Source organism: Ictidomys tridecemlineatus, chromosome 15, assembly GCF_052094955.1.
Source record: "Ictidomys tridecemlineatus isolate mIctTri1 chromosome 15, mIctTri1.hap1, whole genome shotgun sequence".
Taxonomy (NCBI): Eukaryota; Metazoa; Chordata; class Mammalia; order Rodentia; family Sciuridae; genus Ictidomys; species Ictidomys tridecemlineatus.
In genome coordinates this window covers 58773464-58792783 of record NC_135491.1, presented here as the reverse complement: position 1 = coordinate 58792783, position 19320 = coordinate 58773464, and the positions used below count along the sequence as shown (strand labels likewise).

The 19320-nt window shown below is 61.2% G+C and overlaps 1 protein-coding gene and 1 long non-coding RNA gene across 2 annotated transcripts; both read right to left on the bottom strand.

Annotated features, from left to right (window-relative positions):
• Positions 1-320: 320 nt before the first annotated feature.
• Positions 321-7925, bottom strand: LOC144370949 (uncharacterized). The gene is made up of 6 exons (XR_013431082.1): positions 6007-7925; positions 5814-5903; positions 5348-5488; positions 2770-3811; positions 1948-2025; positions 321-1210 (listed from the first exon to the last, which is right to left on the bottom strand). It is a non-coding gene; the product is annotated as an uncharacterized LOC144370949 (long non-coding RNA).
• A 4094-nt stretch (positions 7926-12019) lies between these two features.
• On the bottom strand, positions 12020-18894 carry LOC120887983 (uncharacterized). Its single transcript, XM_078032788.1, has 2 exons — positions 15522-18894; positions 12020-15401 (listed from the first exon to the last, which is right to left on the bottom strand). The coding sequence occupies exon 2, from the start codon at positions 13049-13051 to the stop codon at positions 12071-12073; it is 981 nt and encodes a 326-aa protein (XP_077888914.1). The 5' UTR covers positions 13052-15401; positions 15522-18894; the 3' UTR covers positions 12020-12070.
• Positions 18895-19320: the final 426 nt, after the last annotated feature.

Below are 19320 nucleotides of genomic sequence, written 5' to 3'. Positions count from 1 at the left end.
GTGGGGTGGGTGGGATCTTAGGCCTCAGGGATTGAACTACAGACAAGGGGCTCCGACCGGTCCCCTGGCTGGGCTTGGCTGTCCCACCTGTGTGACCTCAGCCCCCACAGGCAGCAGGAAGCCCCAGATGATGATGCGCCTGCCCCCTGGGCAGTCAGGGCCTACAGCCCCGGGCCGGGGCCCTGGGTCCTCACGCTGCCTCCCTGTGAGAGCGTCCTCAGCACACAGTCCCTGTCCACCTGGTGGGCACGGCCTCTTGTTGCCTTTTAAACAGCGGAAGGGAGATTCGTGTAGCAAAAAAAAATTTTTTTTTATCATTGTATTCTTCTTTATTTTTATTGGTTATTCAAAACATTACAAAGATTGCAGAATCACATGGGTTGCACATCCACATTTTTACATGATGCCATAATAGTAACTGTTGTATTCAAAACACACGGTTCCCGGCACTTAGTGCAAATGGCCCGTCCAGGCGTGTTCCCAGCCCTGGGCGCCTGGGCGCTGTGCGCCAGGGAGTGAAGGAGGGCACCTGGGGAGGCCTGCGGTGTGTGGACAGTGCGTGTGCCAGCCTGGGAAGCCCGGGTGAGCCCTGTGCTCTCCAGGGGCAGCGCCGCCCCTCCCCCACGCCTGCCCGCCCGAGCTGTTTATTTGTTTTCATCAGGGGACAGTGAGTGACATCTAGTCTGCTAGAACCATTTGGTTGTGACAGAGTGGACCTCCCCCCTCCCCTCCAGGGGAGCTCGGCACCCCGTGAGCAGAGAGGCTGGTGCCATGGCTTCCCCCCTCCTGGAGGCCAGCTGGTCTGGATTCCTGGGACAGGGACAGGGCGGGGACAGGGGCAGCCTGGTGGGTGTGTTGCCACTCCATGTGGGGTACTGATCCCTGCAGCTCAGCCGCACCCTGCCCCTCTGGGGAAGGAACTTCCCGACTTTGGCTGGTGGGACGTGCAGGGAGGTGCCACCTGGAAGAACCCCCACCAGGGCCCGGGAGGGCTGGACACGGGAGAGTGTCACCTCTTCCCCGGGAGGTGAACCACCCCATGCCAGAGCAGACAGAGAACTACCCTTGAGAGAGCAGTTAAAGGGACCTGCCTCCCGCGGCCTCCGCCGTCCATCCTGGGAATGTCCCTGGTGATCTTGGAGCCGTGTGTGGGAGAAAGATTATGCGTCAACAGCAGATGAGCCCGGGGCTGCGTGTCCCTCCTGGGTGCCTGGGGCGTGGGAGAAGGGTTGGGCCTCTGGTTTCACTTCCAGGTCCAAGTCCCCTGAATGAGACGGAGGACCCCGGAGTCCCACCCTCCCTTCCTCCCTGCCTGCCTCTCCCCCCTACTGTCCCCTTCATCAACACCTAGAACAGAACTCACAGGAGGCTTCTGCACACACGTCTCAATGACACCATCAAACAACCCGTGTTGGGGAGCTAGCTTGCCTGCCTGCAGCAGGAGACCAACCCTCAGCGAGGCCAGCGGCCACCATGAATCCCACTTGGGGCCCATCTTCCTGCTTTTCAAGAAAAGCCAGGAGTTCAAGGTGAAATCGCCCATTTTTACACAGGTGTGGCCCCCAGAGCTTAGATCCAGGGGAATGAGCATAGCAGTAGCTGGTCAGCGTCCAGGGCAAGGCCTCCAGGGAGGCTTCCTGGGACAGTGTCCAGTGGGAGGAGCCAGGCTCCAAGTGCCTCGCCCACCTGCCCCCACCCTGCCTCACCAACAGACAGAGTCACCTGCTGGGTCCAGGTGCAGTTCTACTGCCAGCCACCGGCAGGGGTGGCCAGCCCACCACTGGACCTGGAGGATGTCGGCCCTTGGCTAGCTGGACAGGATCACTAGGGAGTGACCTGAGAAGTCTCCAGCTGAGCAGTCACTACCAGCTTCAAAAACACCCTCCTGCTGTCCATGGGGTCATTTTGGTAATAGATGTCATTGAGAAGAGTGGGCACTTCACTTACGACCACACGGGTATCAGTTATTGCCGCGGGATGCCGGTCATGCGGTCGTGTTGGCTAACCGGACAGCAGGTAGTTTTCCTGCAGATAGAAATGCAAATACTCACCCACTGCTGACTCCCGGGCCTCCTGGGACTGCCCTCTCCCCAGGGCCAGGGAACCTTGGTGGCTCTGTGTTTTGGGAACTTGCAGAACATGTGGGATCTCGGGCCCTGCCCACCTGAATCAGAGGCTGTGCTGGACACAGGTCACCGCTCCCTCTGCCAAGGACACCTGCTCGGCCCGGGGAGCGGGGTGCTGTGTGCCAGGGAAGCCATGGTTCTCGGGTGGGCAGATGCCACAGTGAGTGTCAGGGGCTGATGGGCAGCCAGAAGAGGGCCCAGGAGCAGGTCCCTGGGACCCTGACGCTTAGGGTCTGGTGAGGAAGCATGGCCCTGCAGGGGGCACAGGATGTGGGCAGCAGCCAGACCACCCTCACTCTGAGACCTTCTGTGGCTCATGCAGACTGGGAGCTCTGGGTGGACAAGGGTGGGCCCTTCACATTCTGTTATATCCCCAGAAATGGGCCCATCATGGGCACAGGTGCTGTCACCAAAGAGCTGGTAGCTGACAAGGGATGAAGGGGTCGATACCCAGCTGTCCACCATGACAGGCTGGCAACAGGGCCAGCCTGAGCCTCCAGCACATGGGCCTAGCCCCCGCACCCAGGGGACTCGGCCACTCCATCTCGAATCTCAGCGGAAACAGACAGGGAGGGCTTCCAGGTGTGGCCAGCTGTGACAACGATCCCCCAGTCCCCCCCCCACTGCTGCCTTGGGGACCCACCTGTTTTGCATGGTGCTTTCTTTCTCCTTGTTTGAAAACCATTTTTATCTTGGATCAAAGAGACACAGTTGGTGCTCCTGTGTCAACGCAGATACGAGCGTCCCCTGGGTCCCCGCTCATGACTGGAGCCATGAACCAGGTTGAGTTAAAAAAAGCAAAATGTGTCCAGCTTGATAGCTGGCTGGCGGGCGTGGAAAAGGCCGAAAATAAACACTGCAGGCCGATGACTTCCGTACCCTCTGTGGCTCGGTGCCCAGGGTGGGGCCAGAGCAGGGGGCGGCCGCAGTGAGGTCCTGGGGTGGCGGGACAGGGGTGGGACATGCAGGTGGAGCCTGGCCCTCCGTGGACATCATGGACCTTCCACCCAGATGCGCACTCCATGCTGGTCCTGCAGGCTCCGGTTTGGAGGACGCCCACCCGCCACCTGTGTGGCTCATCTGCAGGGTGGGCACCTGCGCCCGCAGGTTGGATTTCTTGTTTGTTTTTCTGGCACCCGAGGTGGTGGGCATTCCTCAGAGGCCCCGAGCCACGTGTTCTGAGGAGGCTTCTGTCTGGACAGCGGGGCGCCACCCGGCTCCTGAGAGACTCTGCTTGGCAGCTTCATGGGTGCGGAGGAGGGCTGCGTGTCAGGGGCTGCCCTTGGTGACTCTGTGGGCCCCTCTTGCCACCTGTGTGTGACAGGCACCCTGGCCATCTCTCTCACCCTTCTGGGGGGGGTGTCTTGGAGTCAGCCTGAGCTGACTCTTTCTCCCATTTTTACTCATCTTTACCCTAAGCACTAGCTATCTGTGTGGGTCCTATCAATCTTTCTTAGAATACAAAACAACTAACACTGTCACAGGGTTCACAGGTGCACAGCTGGAATGGCCCCTGCCAGGCGAGTGTGGGTGACATCTGGGGCTGCCTCGGGCCTGTGACGTCCCAGGCTTGGCGCCCCTCCTCCACTTACTTGTGTCCAAGGCTGGTGCTGCTCAGGATTTGGGGTGCACTTATGGGGTGCCATCACCTTGGTGACACGTCCCTGGACACGCTGCCAGATTTTCTGTAGAATACAGGTTGCCCAAAACATTGATGCGCACCCTGTGTGTGCAGGAGCGCGGCCCCACGCCCCAGGCGCCCGACCCGCCCCAGCTTTGTTCTCCACGTGGCTCCACCCGTGGGAGGCCCGTTTGCTCGTGGCTGCCTCCTGCCTAGGGCAGAGCCTGGCCTGTGCCAGGTCCTCAGTCCACACGAGTGGACAAATGTGTGGAGGTGGGGAAATGAAATGGGTCTCTGCCACCCAGCCTCCAGGCCACTCTGGAGCCAAAGTGTTTTAGATGGCTTTAGCACCGCTGCGACCAGAAGACCCCACAAGAGCAACTCTGAGGAGCGAAAGTTTATTGGGGGCTCAGGTTTCAGAGGCCTCAGTCCATCGAAGGCCGACTCCAGTGCTCTGGGCCCGAGGTGAGGCAGCACATCCCGGGGCTGCAGAGGACAGCGGCTCAGCTCCCCGCAGCCAGGAAGCAGGGAGGAGGAGGAGGAGGAGACACAGGGCAGATTCACCCTGCCAGGCCACGCCCACCTCCACAGCCACGCCCACCACAGCCACGCCCCCCCACCACAGCCACCTGCCACCTGCCTAGAGTGATGACCCAGCCTGTCCAGCTACACGGGGTTGTGCTGATCAGGTCCCAGCTCTCATAATCCAACATTCCTGCACTGACAGGGGACCACTTGGGGTACGCCTCATATCTAAACCTTAACAACGTAATTCTCTAACAGGCAAAGTGACCGCACGGCCCCTGCTTAGTACAGTGACCCTCCTGACTGCTTACAAAGTCCAGTCCCCTCGACATGACGTTCCAGGCCCAGCTCCCTGCCTGGGTGGCACGATGCTGCCATCCCTCCTGCTGGGCACCTGTCTTTCGTGCCAAGCCCGCCCTCCCTCAGCCCTCACATGTGCTGTCCCCGCCCAAAATGCCCTTCCTCTCCTGGCCGTCTGGCCTACTCCACAGCACTCAGGTGACCTCCCACGTCCAGGGAAACCTGTGCCCTCCCTGGGTCAGTGCCCCCAGCACTGTGCCCCTGACCTGCAGACCAGCTGGGACCAGAGGCCGTGCTGCAGTTCTTGGTCTGACCCCTCAGGACCTCCATACCGGTGTCCACTTCTGAACCACACCTTATGTGCGGAGAGCCCACAAGTCTCCGTTGCACACAATCACCAGGGAGTGGGCTCCATGCTGCACCAGGAAGGGTACAGCAAAGAGAGCCCACTCCCACTCCTGACCACCCGAGACCCCAGGTGGAGGCCAGCCTGCTGCCAGCCTGGTGTCCAGAACCCTGGCCTGGCCACAGCCAAGTGAAGAGGAAGGCATGGCCCCTCTTCTATGCTCAGGGAAGTGGACACAAACTGAATGGTCTCTCTGGACCTGTCATGGAGTGTCCTCTGTGACCCTGCAGCCGCCCCCCAAGCTCCCCTGCTCTGGTTCCCTCCCCCTGTGACCCTTGGCATCTATCACAGTGCCCTCCATGAAGGACCAGGGGCCTGGGGAGAGCCTGGCCCTGCATCTGCCCAGCTTGGGCCCAGGACGGCACCTACCTGCCCCACCCAGCTCCACAGTGGGGTGATTCTACGCTGGGAGACTCCTTTGTCCATCAGACAGTGCCTCACCCATCAGCACGTGCGGCAAGCCCAGAACGCATCCCCGGGCTCGTCTGCTTTCCATTTTATGTTTGTGCTCTGTGTGCAATAAACAAGGTAAAGCCACAACGTAAACAGTGCACGGCTCAAGGGTTTCCAGGGGGCAACCCCTCACTGCCGCTCTGAGAACGTGGACCCTGGTTCACCAGCTCTGGATGGCTGCCAGTCTCCAGGGGAGCAAGCACTCAGAGGGGACAGATATTTTTCAGACCATAAGTGAAAGGGAGGCTTGAATGTCTAAAAATAAACACATAAAGAAGGAAGGAAGACAGACAGAAAAGGCAAGGAGACCGCTGACCTTTAGTTTCAAATGAGTGAAAAACAAGTTTTCACAGTTAGGGTTACTGCCTCCACAGAAACAAACCTTTCATGTTCAACTCTTCTGAGCGCAGCTCCCAGAACGAGCTCTTGAGATGGAACAAGGAGGTCCACTCTTTGGGCCTCAGTTTCTTGTCTGTAAAATGGAGGTAATGATGATTCTCACGGGGTAATTATGAGAATTAGATTAACTAATACTTGAGGCTGGGTTGTGGCTCGGCAGTAGAGTTCTTTCTCACCTAGCCCATGTGAGGCCCGTGTTCGATCCTCAGCACCACATAGAAATAAATTGATAAAAAATGGGTATTATGTCCAGCTACTACAAAAATAAAACATTAAAAATTAATTAATATATGCAAAGGACACGAGCCAGGGTTCACATGGCATATGGTGAATTCCATTCATCAGCCATCATCACTGCCACTGTCACCATCATCATCGCCATCATCATCATGATTGTCACCATCATCACCATCACCACCATCACCACCACCACCATCATCATTGTCACCAGTATCACTGGCATGATCATCACCACCATCACCACCACCACCATCATCATTGTCACCAGTATCACTGGATGATCATCACCACCATCACCACCACCACCATCATCATTGTCACCAGTATCACTGGATGATCATCACCACCATCACCATCAACACCATATCATCACCACCACCAACACTATCATCACCCCATCACCACTATCACCACTGAAACCATGACCATCACCATCATCACCAACATAACCATTACCATCACCTGCACCATGACCATGACCATTATAACCATCACCACCATCACCATCACCACCATCATCACCTCCACCATCACTAGGATGACCATCACCATCATCACCTTGTGCAGGGACCTGGGAACCTAATGCAATCAGTAGCCAGACTGGCAACCAGCAGATGGAAACTGGACACCAAAGCTGGGCGCAGGCAGGGCACCAAACTGGGGGCAGGCAGGGGCTGGGGCAGGTGGGGACTGTGGGCAGGTGGGAGGTTGGGGACAGTTGGGGGCAGGCAGGGGCTGGGGCCAGTCAGGGGCAGGTGGGAGCTGGGGACAGTTGGGGTCAGGCGGGGGCTGGGGTCAGTCAGGGACAGAGGTCATTCAGGGGCAGGGGACAGGCCGGGGCAGGGGTCAGTCAGGGCAGGTCATCCCGTAAGCTTCAGCGTCCCCACTGGAGGTGGTGGCAGTTCCCATCGCCAATCTGAGAGGATTTGGGACGTGATAGGAGGTTGCCAGCCCCCTGCTGCCGACGGGAAGGGGTTGCAGCCTTTGCCGTGACTTTTTAATGTATAGTGATAAATGCTGCTTGTTTCTCCAGGGACTTTTTTCAACCCTCCTTTGAACTACCTTAAACAATAAGATGCCCCCTGTGGGGGGCTTAATGGGACGGCCGCACTATCTCCATTTAAAATTGACCTCAGTGTGACCAGACGGGGTCTGGGGGTTCACGTCTCTGAGATGACCCTCTGGAAAAGGAAGCAACTGGACATTTCCTCTGCTCCTTGTCTTCCTTCCCAGAAGGCCCCCAGGACGGTTGGGAATGCCTGTGCTGGCCTGTCCCCCCCCACCGCCCCCTGTACACCAGCAAACACTCTCCAAGTGTGAGAGAGGTGGGGAGCGGCCCGCTATTAAGTCTCCAGGGCAATCTGTCCAGCAAAGCTCGGTGCCTGCCGACCTCCGGCTCCACTCCACCCAGCGGCCACCCCCCACGCCTACAGCCTGGCACATGGTGGGACGCAGATTCCAGCCAGGGCGACTGAGCCTCAGTGCTCCTTGTTCCCAGCCAGCTGTCCTGGGACCCCAGCTTCCTCGCCCCAGGGCACCCCTCGAGCTGCGTTCTCCAGGTCCCCAGGAGTCCCCTGCGGGAGCCGCCTGGGTGCCCAGCAGAGGCCCCTCTGTGAGCAAATGTCTTCCTCCCCTTCCTGGCCACTTCCCTACTCCTCCCAGCCTCCAGGGAGAAACTAAATGACCTCCTTGTCCTGCGCTGGCCTAGGCTCTGGGGACCATCCTACCCGGGAAACCCGACTGTCCCGATGGCCCATGCAGCCTGGCCTGGCTTCCCAGGGGCTCTCCTCCACCACTCTGGCTGCCTCACTGGCCTGAGTGTTCAGGGACCTCTTCTTAGGGCCACCCCTCCCTCCCCTGCAGGCCCCCAGAAATGCCCTTCCCAGCCTTCCCCAGGGCCTCGCCCCCTCCTTTGACCTCAACGCCCGAGCGTCTTCCCAGGCCTCGATCCCATGACTGTCTCTGTGGACGCCATCTGGGTCCAGTTCCCCCGAGGCTCACCTGTGCTCAGCCACACAGGACTGCTCAGCTCGGGTGCTGCACCGCAGCTCTGGGTGCTCCCCACGGCCACTGCTCCTGCTCCCCGGGGAGAAGCCTGGGCTGCAGGATTCTTGGGGTGCAGTGTAGGCTGAGGACCCAGCGGGGCTCAGCTCCAGCTCCGGCCCTTGCAGGCTCCTCCTGCCGCAGTCACATCTGCCTCAGCCCTGCACCTGCGCTGCTCCTCCAGAGCCTCTTCCTCCCTGTCCCCTGGGGGCATGCTGGCGGGGGTGGGGGGGCCTGCTTCCCTCTCTTCAGCTTTGACCCCATTGTGGCCTCTCCCTGGTCATCTCCCACAGGGCTGTTTCGCCAAGTGCCCCCACCTGGTGGTCTCTCTGCTCAGGGCTGGCTGGCTCTCTGCCTCCCGCCCGCGGGAGCTCACGACAGCTGCTTCCCCCAGTGCCTCGTTTTCTGAATGAAGGAAAGACACCTGGTCGCTCACAGCGCTCCCGTGTGTCACGCTCCTTTGCTCCCGTGATTCCAGCACACAGTGCAAGTCCGCGTCCGAGACCACCTCGCTCTTCTTCTGAACAGAGTCCACAGAGCCAAGCTCAGCCCACCTCCCCAGAAGGCTCCAGGACTCTCCTAAGGCTCCCTGACCCTGTTTTCTGGTGCCAGCCACAGAGCCCGGCCGGGCTGGGGAGCAAGGGCTGCAGAGCACCCATCACCCGTCTGCTTGGATTGAGAGAGGGTCCCAGAGCATCCTACCCTGGTGGACTTGCCCCAGGCCACTCCATGCCATCTGGAACCCTGCTGGACTTCTCCCAGGCCATGGCTGGACTTCATTTTAAAATCTCCTGTGTTGACAGTCAGCAAGTCCTGCCCGGGGACTGCTGAGTCACCGCCACCTTCAAGGGAGACCTGGAGAACAGGAGAGCAGCTGCTTAGGAGGCACTGAGGGTGCCATTCCTTTCTGCCCAGGCCACCGTGCCCACAGGAGCACCCACAAGAGTGCCCCCAGGAGCACCCCCAGGAGCACCCACAGGAGCACCCCCAGGAGCACCCCCAGGAGCACCCACAGGAGCACGCCCAGGAGCACCCCCAGGAGCACCCTCAGGAGCACGCCCAGGAGCACCCCCAGGAGCACCCACAGGAGCACGCCCAGGAGCACCCCCAGGAGCACCCACAGGAGCACCCCCAGGAGCGCCCACAGGAGCACCCACAGGAGCACCCACAGGAGCACCCACAGGAGCACCCACAGAAGCACCCACGGGAGTGTCCACAGGAGCACCCTCAGGAGCACCCTCAGGAGCACCCTCAGGAGCACCCCCAGGAGCACCCACAGGATCACCTACAGGAGCGCCCACAGGAGCACCCACAGGAGTGTCCACAGGAGCACCCACAGGAGCACCCACAGGAGTGTCCACAGGAGCACCCACAGGAGCACCCTCAGGAGCACCCTCAGGAGCACCCTCAGGAGCACCCACAGGAGTGTCCACAGGAGCACCCTCAGGAGCACCCACAGGAGTGTCCACAGGAGCACCCTCAGGAGCACCCACAGGAGTGTCCACAGGAGCACCCTCAGGAGCACCCACAGGAGTGTCCACAGGAGCACCCCCAGGAGCACCCACAGGATCACCTACAGGAGCGCCCACAGGAGCACCCACGGGAGTGTCCACAGGAGCACCCACAGGAGCACCCTCAGGAGCACCCTCAGGAGCACCCACAGGAGTGTCCACAGGAGCACCCTCAGGAGCATCCACAGGAGTGTCCACAGGAGCACCCTCAGGAGCACCCACAGGAGTGTCCACAGGAGCAACCCCAGGAGCACCCACAGGATCACCTACAGGAGCACCCACGGGAGTGTCCACAGGAGCACCCACAGGAGCACCCTCAGGAGCACCCTCAGGAGCACCCACAGGAGTGTCCACAGGAGCACCCACAGGAGCACCCTCAGGAGCACCCACAGGAGTGTCCACAGGAGCACCCTCAGGAGCACCCACAGGAGTGTCCACAGGAGCACCCTCAGGAGCACCCACAGGAGTGTCCACAGGAGCACCCTCAGGAGCACCCACAGGAGTGTCCACAGGAGCACCCACAGGAGTGTCCACAGGAGCACCCTCAGGAGCACCCTCAGGAGCACCCTCAGGAGCACCCACAGGAGTGTCCACAGGAGCACCCTCAGGAGCACCCACAGGAGTGTCCACAGGAGCACCCTCAGGAGCACCCACAGGAGTGTCCACAGGAGCACCCTCAGGAGCACCCACAGGAGTGTCCACAGGAGCACCCCCAGGAGCACCCACAGGATCACCTACAGGAGCGCCCACAGGAGCACCCACGGGAGTGTCCACAGGAGCACCCACAGGAGCACCCTCAGGAGCACCCTCAGGAGCACCCACAGGAGTGTCCACAGGAGCACCCTCAGGAGCACCCACAGGAGTGTCCACAGGAGCACCCTCAGGAGCACCCACAGGAGTGTCCACAGGAGCACCCTCAGGAGCACCCTCAGGAGCACCCTCAGGAGCACCCACAGGAGTGTCCACAGGAGCACCCCCAGGAGCACCCACAGAAGCACTCCCAGGAGCACCCCCAGGAGCACCCACAGGATCACCTACAGGAGCACCCACAGGAGTATCCACGGGAGTGTCCACAGGTGCACCCTCAGGAGCACCCACAGGAGTGTCCACAGGAGCACCCTCAGGAGCACCCTCAGGAGCACCCTCAGGAGCACCCCCAGGAGCACCCACAGGAGCACCCACAGGAGCACCCACAGGAGCGCCCACAGGAGCACCCACAGGAGTGTCCACAGGAGCACCCACAGGAGTGTCCACAGGAGTGTCCACAGGAGTGTCCACAGGAGTGTCCACAGGAGCGCCCACAGGAGCGCCCACAGGAGCACCCACAGGAGCACCCTCAGGAGCACCCCCAGGAGCACCCTCAGGAGCGCCCACAGGAGCGCCCACAGGAGCGTCCACAGGAGCACCCACAGGAGCGCCCACAGGAGCGCCCACAGGAGCACCCACAGGAGTGTCCACAGGAGTGTCCACAGGAGTGTCCACAGGATCACCCACAGGAGCGCCCACAGGAGCACCCACAGGAGCACCCTCAGGAGCACCCCCAGGAGCACCCTCAGGAGCACCCCCAGGAGCACCCACAGGAGCACCCACAGGAGCGTCCACAGGAGCACCCACAGGAGCGCCCACAGGAGCACCCCCAGGAGCGCCCACAGGAGTGTCCACAGGAGCACCCACAGGAGCACCCACAGGAGTGTCCACAGGAGCACCCACAGGAGTGTCCACAGGAGCACCCACAGGAGCACCCACAGGAGTGTCCACAGGAGTGTCCACAGGATCACCCACAGGAGCGCCCACAGGAGCACCCACAGGAGCACCCTCAGGAGCACCCCCAGGAGCACCCTCAGGAGCGCCCACAGGAGCACCCACAGGAGCGTCCACAGGAGCACCCACAGGAGCGCCCACAGGAGCACCCCCAGGAGCGCCCACAGGAGCACCCTCAGGAGCGCCCACAGGAGCACCCACAGGAGCGCCCACAGGAGCACCCACAGGAGCACTGTGCAGAGACTCAAGCGCCCAGTGCAGGAGAGCCAGCCCCTGCCCAGGGAGTTGCACATCTGCACACACCTGAACATGCTCACACCCATACTCACACACACCCACTCATGGGTCCACACATGTTCTCACATCCACAAGTTCACACATGATCACACCCACGTCCTCACACCCCGCAGTCTCACACCCCACAAGTTCACCTCACGAGCATACACCAAGACCAACTCTCACACACACCTTTATCAAGCCTATGTTGGCCCTTTGTGAATCTCTGAAAGGCTGCATTTATCAAAATAAACAAAGTACGTGAAGTATGGAATCCACCTTGTCAAAGGGCTGGGAGTTGTTGGTCGACCAATAAATCAAAACACATGGAAAAGTGCTGCATTTGGGAACACGCTGCGACTGTATTACTCCACATTTTATTGGTTCATCTCTAATCGGAACCAGCTGGTCATAAAGAGCAGAGTTCATGGGAATCCACCCTGTGTGGAAAGCAGGCCTGGGGTGGAGGCTGGAAGCCACTGGCACAGTGAAAACAGCTGTAATTGCCTGGTGAGGTCAGGCTCGGGCACAACTGGGGACAGAGGTGATGCTGCAGCTGGTGCATAAAGTTCTTGGCTCCCTCTAACTGTGCAAAGAGGAGCCAAGAGGAGGTGACTCCTATGAAGCTCCTCCCAGAAGTGTCTGACTGCTGACCCATATGGGGCAGCCCAAGAACCAAGTGACATTTACCCAGTGATGATGGTGGTGATGGTGTGGTGATGGTGGTCATGGTGATGGTGATGGGGATGGGGATGGGGATGGTGATGGGGATGGGGATGGGGATGTTGATGTTGATGTTGGTGATGGTGATGGAGATGGTGATGATGGTGGTGGTCATGGTGATGGTGATGGTGGTGATGGTGATGGTGATGGGGATGGGGATGGGGATGGTGGTGATGGTGATGGTGATGGAGATGGTGGTGATGGTGATGGTGATGGTGATGGTGTGGTAATGGTGGTGTTGATGTTGATGTTGATGGTGATGTTGATGTTGATGTTGGTGATGTTGATGTTGATGTTGGTGATGGTGATGGAGATGGTGATGATGGTGGTGGTGATGGTGTTGATGATGGTGGTGATGGTGACGGTGTGGTAATGGTGGTGATGGTGATGGTGATGGTTGTGATGTTGATGTTGATGTTGGTGATGGTGATGGTGATGATGGTGATGATGGTGATGATGGTGATGGTGGCAATGGTGGTGATGGTGATGATGGTGGTGGTGATGGTGGTGATGATGGTGGTGGTGGTGATGGTGGTGATGATGGTGGTGGTGGTGATGGTGGTGATGGTGTGGTAATGGTGGTGATGGTGATGGTGTTGGTGACGCCCAGGATGGACTCCAGCCCCACCGCCCTGCGCGGGTGACCCCAGGCGGACCCCGCCTTCATGGCCCGATCCAGCCGCCTGTGTGGGTTGAGGTGCTGACTTGGCAGCTCCAGGGGCCTTCAGGCCCAGCCCCAGGAGGTCCTGGTGGGAAGCTGCTGATGAGGGACAGGGACGGTGGCACCTAGGTCAGGTACCGGCTCCCTGGGCAGAGGGAGGCAGCCCCAAGGAAGTGGGCCCTGGTCACTGGGATGGGCCCCGAAGGCCCCAAAGCCTAACTCAGGTCGGAGATCCCTTCTCAGCAATCCCAGGCCCGAAAATCTAGAAACCTACAGCAAAACAAGAGCCGCCGTGACCCTGTGGAAATAAAAGGGCAAGCCCCAGGCCCAGGAGGTGCCGGCGGGACAGTCAGGCACGAGGAGGAGGGCAGCCAGGCCCCCTGAGGAGGTGACTCCAGAGCCACAGGAGAAGAAGCAGGATCAAGAGACTGGGGGGAGGGGACAACGCCGGTCAGGACCTGAGGCTGGGGGGGGACGAAGGATGGATTCCAGCCCCAGAGAGAATCGTCCACTAGGACCTGGTCACTTGGTCTGGTCCCAGCAGCACCTCCTCAAGGCAGCCTGGTGTGGCACAGGGAACCCACGCCCCCAGTCCACCTGTGGATGGAGAGTCCGTCGGCTCTCTCCCGAGAGTGCCCAGGAGACGGGGGGCCCTGTCTGTGAGGCCGGGGCCAAGCCGGGCTCTGCCCTCGTGGCCAGCGTGGCTGAGACAAGTCCTCCATAAAGCCTGCTTCTGTCCCGGGATGGACAACCGAGGCCCGCCTGAACGTGTCTGGTTGTCTCCTTCCAGCACACCTGGAACTCTGGCCTCTGCCGCGGCCAGAGAGCAGTTCATGGGGCTCCCGTGGGGTTCAGAGCCTCGCCTCACTGTGTAGAGGACGGTAAAGCCCCAAACACACAGTCATGTGACAGGTCTCCCGAGGCCCTCTGGGAAGCTCAGTGGTGGGGTCAGAGGGGAACCATGCCAGCTGCACACCAGGCGCAGGCCCAGGCTCCGTGGAAAGAACCGCCCGTGTGCTTCGCCCCCACTCGTCACATGACTCCGGTGGCCTGGGTCTTTCCTCGGGGCCTGGGGAGGCGGGGCTGCCTCCTTCTGCAGCCCATCTGGAGGTGACAGTGGACTGCCTGCAGCTCGGGCTCCTCCTGATGGGACCCTCGCTTCTTGACCTGGCCCTCGCTGAGCTCTGGCCGCACCTCAGAAGCCGGGCCGTCACCACTGAGGACCACAGCGCTGCCCCGTGCCTTTGCCGTCCAGGGACCCCCGAGTGTCGGGAGCACAACTGCAGGCTGCGTCCTCCCGGGAGGTGCTTCCAGAGCTCCATGGACGGGTGCCCACTTTCCTGCCCCTTGGCACCTCTTCAGGTGAGTTTCTAACCCTTTAAAGATGCTGCAGGAGGCTGGGGCCCTGAGTGGGAGCGAGGCTTCATGGACCTGAGCCGGTGGCGTTCACGGAAGGGCCATAGCCAAGCCCCGCAGGCCCGACACCCACTGCCCGGCCCTGCGGCCTCGGCTGGGCCTCACGGCGAGCCTCCACGTCCAGTCTCAGAGCAGCTTCACTTCCCATCCGTCCTCCTTCAAGTGACTCACCCAGACGAGGGTCCATCTGCTCTGCCGCCACCCACAGATCCAGGTCTCCTGAGCCCAAACCTCATGCAATTTGGGGATCCCTCTTTCAGGCAAAGAGCGTGAAACTACAAATGTGAAACAAGTGAAAAGCAAGTCTCACTTCAGAAAGCCGAGCCATCTCACAGACGTCACTAAGCCACAGTCAGCGTGTGGTTTTAGTAATCAGCTGCTCGACGCACAGTCCGCGTGGAGGCCGCGAGTCCTCGGCCCTTCAGTGGGGGGCGGTTTGTCGATATTTCCTATGGCAAGTGAGGGATGGGAGAGCTAGAGCCGTGCCGGGCACTCATGGTGACCGGCTTTCGTTGGTGTGGTTAGGACAAGCTCTCCACTGGACTCTGACGCCATAGTGCTCCTGCCTGGCCCACAGATCCCGGCTGAAACTGGTCAACAACGTGGAAGGCCTCGGTCCAGCTGGAAGACAGGCACTGACTCCCTTTCAGAGTGGGCCGTAAGCTTGCTGCCATGTTGAGTCAGAGTGAAGCCTCCTGGGATCCGCAGACTGAGCTCCTCGTGGGCATGTGGGGTTGGACTTTGTGCAGCGTCCCTTGGGTCAGTTGTGGGCCATGCCTCCCGACAGGATGTGCTTCTGCACCTCTGCATGGTGCCCGTCCTGGGTGGGGTCCCGAGCCTCGCCTCCCTGGTTTCTGCTTGTCCTGATCTGGGGGCTGCCGTTGGGACAGCTCCTCCGCGGCTGGGGTCCATGCTCCAAGTTGAGTGGCCACTTGAGTTTCTAAACGAATGTGGAGATGACTCAAGAAGCCCGCCCCCCAGGTCTGACCACCCTGGTCTGGGGGTCTGGCGTGCCCCGTGCCTTCCCCAGTCCCTGTCCCTGTCCCTGGGGCACACTTACCCGATGCAGAGCTTCATTCCCGTGGACAGAAGTGTCCTCAAGGTGCGGTGCCAACGCTGCTCACGCTGAGCTGCTGCTCCCCAGGGAATGAACTGCCCTCCCGGAGCCCAGGGGATCCCCAGTCCTGCCTCCCCTGCTGCAGGTGCCCGTGTGGGGAGGGCTTCACACAGTGGCTGCTGGCTCTCTCCATTGCAAACCCTATGCATCCTAAAGCACCCACGTTTCTCCCTGTGCATGTCCCAAGGCACAGGTCTCTCCTGCCCAAGCCTCGGCCCGGACCTCGTGTGCGAGGCAGCGGAGTCGGCAGAGGGGCGGTGACAGCCCTCGGGCTGCTCCCACACCAGAGCGGCCAGCGGCATCCTGATGTGCCCCAGCTGTGCTGCTGGCCCCAAGTTCCTCCTCACAACCAAACTCCGAGTGTCGGCGCCCCCTCGCCACATGCCCAGGCTGCCCATGCCACCGTCTGTCAGCCTCGTTCCCTGAGCTCCCTGTCCCACAGGGACGCCCTGCTGGGCACGCCTCTCAGCAGTGAACCCGCACCAGGAGGCACAGACGCCCCGAGTCGGTGAGGCGAGGAGAGGGCTTCTCCAACCAGCACGAGGCCAGGACTCGGCCCCTGGTGGCCTCCCAGTGGCCCAGCTGTGCTTGTTACTTTGTTTGAGGTAGAACTCAGGTGGCATGAGAGAACTGGCACTGTCACCCGCTGGATTCTCACCAGACGCTTGGCTCTGTGACCTTCCCTGACCTCCAGCCTCAGCTGCTGCTCTCTCCCTGGTGCTTGGTGACGTCTGTGCCATCAGTACCTCCACCGTCCCCTGGTGCTTCAGATCAGCTCCCTTTTCTCCTTCTCCCGTCTTCAGAGAACCATGGGCAGCAGGGATGTCTATGGACATGGCTTTTCCCCATCCCCAAGGACCCTGTGACAGTCAGTGCACAGACCACGGGGGGCTGCCAGCTCCCCCCGGAGGAGCGGGGGCTCCAGTGCCCAGCTCCCCAGGCTCCCCGGCTTGGTAACAGGGCAGCCAGCATGGAGAGAGGCCGGGAGGATCCCGCTGGCTCCCGGGAGCATGGGGACCACCAGCCGAGCCGTGCGTGGCTGCCAGGGCTGCCCAAGGCCTGGCCGGAGTCCTCCTCGGGGGAGTGAGCTCCGAGGGACGCTCTGGCCGCCTCTGCTGGGAGCCCGGGCTGGAGCCCTCGGGCTGTGCCTCTCCCTGGCCCCTGCAATTGCGGATGGAAGAGCGGCCCCTTCCGCGTCCTTGGGATTCCCAGGCCACGTCCCCACAGCAGGCTCCCCACCTCTGCATCAGCGTCTCCTGCTGCTCGACAGCGACCCCCAGTCCAGAGCTAGGAGAGTGGCCCAGTCCTGGTGGGACCACTCCTCGCCCTGGGACACCGTCCAGGACTGCACTGAGGGTGTCTCCTCCCACCTGGAAAAACGTCCCTTCACAGAGTGACATTGCCATGAGCTTCGAATGCAAGATACACCGACATGGTGCAAAGAGAACGTGGCTGCAGCTGCGAGTGGACACAGCCTCATTAGGCCAGGAGGGGCCAGGGAAGCCTGCAGCTGACCACAGAACCTCCAGTCCACGAGGGGCGCTCGCCAGCCTGGGCAGGGACATCTAATTGACCCTATCTTAGCGCTATTCATGGTGAGGCTTGTTTAGGAAAGAGAAGATACAGAATCATCAAACCAGGCAACTGTCCTGCTCACCCCCGGTGGGTGTGTATGCATGTGTGTGTGCTTGTGTGTGCTTGTGTGTGTGTGTGTGTGTGTGTGTGTGTGCGTGTGCATGTGGTCTGGCACTGGGTCGCTGGGACAGGAAGGGCTGAGGTGGCTCCTACAGCTTCCCCAGGTTGAGGGCCACCCCGTCACCTTGCATCCACTAGGATTTTCCAACCTTTAACTCGGGTTGTGGCTCCCAGTTTTGCCCTCAGAGGAGATCCGTCCTCAGGGCTCCCCGGCTGCAGAAGCCCTGGTGGTTGAGGGCCGGGAGGCAGCGCCTCTGTGCACCACTGAAGACGGAGGGGTCACGAGTGAGGGGAGGACCCCTGCGAGGACGTCCAGGGCTCTTTCTCCTGGACCCACGCCCCGCCCTTCTCCAGGTGTTAGTGACCGGCCACGCGGGGCCTCTGGGTGGGCTCTCCATCCACACACCTCCAGGATGTCCTCTATGGTCCCACAGAGCTGGCACTGTCCTCCGGGGCCCCATCCTGGCTGGGGAGGCCAGCGGGTGTGCAGTGAGGAGCAGAAGGACAGTGGTCTGTCTGGGCCCAGCCCTGACCAGACCCGGGAGCTGCTGCCTCTGCTGCTGCCCCTCCCAGGGCTCCTTCTGCAGGGGACGGTGCACCTTGGTGGAAGAATGTGGCCTAAAGTGGCATCCTGGGGCTGAGGAAGGTCGGGACCCGGACATGGCAATGGGAGCCCAGGGCTGGAGAGCTAGAGCCCTGCCCTGGACACCACGTGAGGGTGAGTGGCACCGGCACCTCGCGCCTATGGCGGAGCTTGCTTGGAAGCCACACCCCTGCACCTGGAGGTCATGCAGAGCCCTGCCCCGTCCACTCAGCCAGTCCTCTGTGGGCATCCCAAACGCACAGGGCAGCCCTCGCGCCCAGCTCTGCTTCTCTCCTGTCCGGTAGCATTCTGATGCCCGCCCCGTCCCTGGGAGAACCTGCCCCCCCTTGGTCGGCTTCAGGGAGCGCTTGGAGCCTGCAGGGGCTTTGAGCAGCAGCTGATTAGCTGCCCCAGGGTGCCCTGGGGGTGGAGGTGATGCAGAACACGGGTCCCGCCCAGAACTGCTCGGGTCCACTGCACTCCAACCTGATCCCCAAGTGCTTGGACCCACACTCAAGCTTGAGAGCGAAGTCTCACACCGGCTCCGAGCTGGGGGCCTCAGACCATGCTGCTGCCCGGCTCCTGTGGGAAGACCTGGGTCTCAGTACCAGGGTCCACAGCACCCCAGAGCGGGGAGGGTCACCTGGGCAACGCTCCTGTGCAGCTGGGCGGAGAGCTTGCTGCAGGGACTGTGTCCGCGGCCGGGATGTCCCCTGGCGGCCTGCACACTTGGTGCCCTCCCCACGCAGCAGTCACTGCCACGTTGGCCCCGACGACACGGGATTCACAGTGACAAACAGAAACTCACAACACTCGGGAGTCCCCTGGCGAAGCCCCCCACACCCCGCTCCTGCTGGCGCTCGCTGCAGCGGGCACGGGCTGGCCCTGCAGGCCGACGGCGTTATCTATCGAGGAGGAAGCACTGGGCTGGCCGGTGACTCTGGACGCAGGACAATAGCGGCCTGGCCCAGCCAGGGGGGTGCCAAGGAGGCTGGTCACTGCTTCCCAGGGGGCGGGGCCGGCGGAAGGGACTTTCACTTCTGCCTGCCTTGGTGGCTCCCCGTCCCTCCGTCCGGCGTCTAGACTGGGCTCACAATGGCCAGGGCCTTCCGGATTCCACCCCCTGCTTGCTGCCAGCTTCCAAAGCCACACGGCTAAATCGGGACTTCCTGGATTCCCAGAGCCTCTGGCTGGAAGGGGCCCCGGAGGGCAGCACCGCCAACCCTGCTTTTTACAGCCGGGAGAGAGGTCAAAGGTCACGTGACGGGTCAGAAAGCACCAGAGGACAATTGTCCAGAACCAGGCGGCCCGTCTGCACCTCGGGACACAGTGGGAAGCTGGCATCCCGAGTCACGCGCCCCAGAGCTGGTAGTCGGGCCTGATGTCTGAGCAGGCGCAGCTCTCACGGCACTGCCGGCCGTCCAACCCAGACCTTCCCGTGCGCCCCAAATCTGCTCAGCGCAG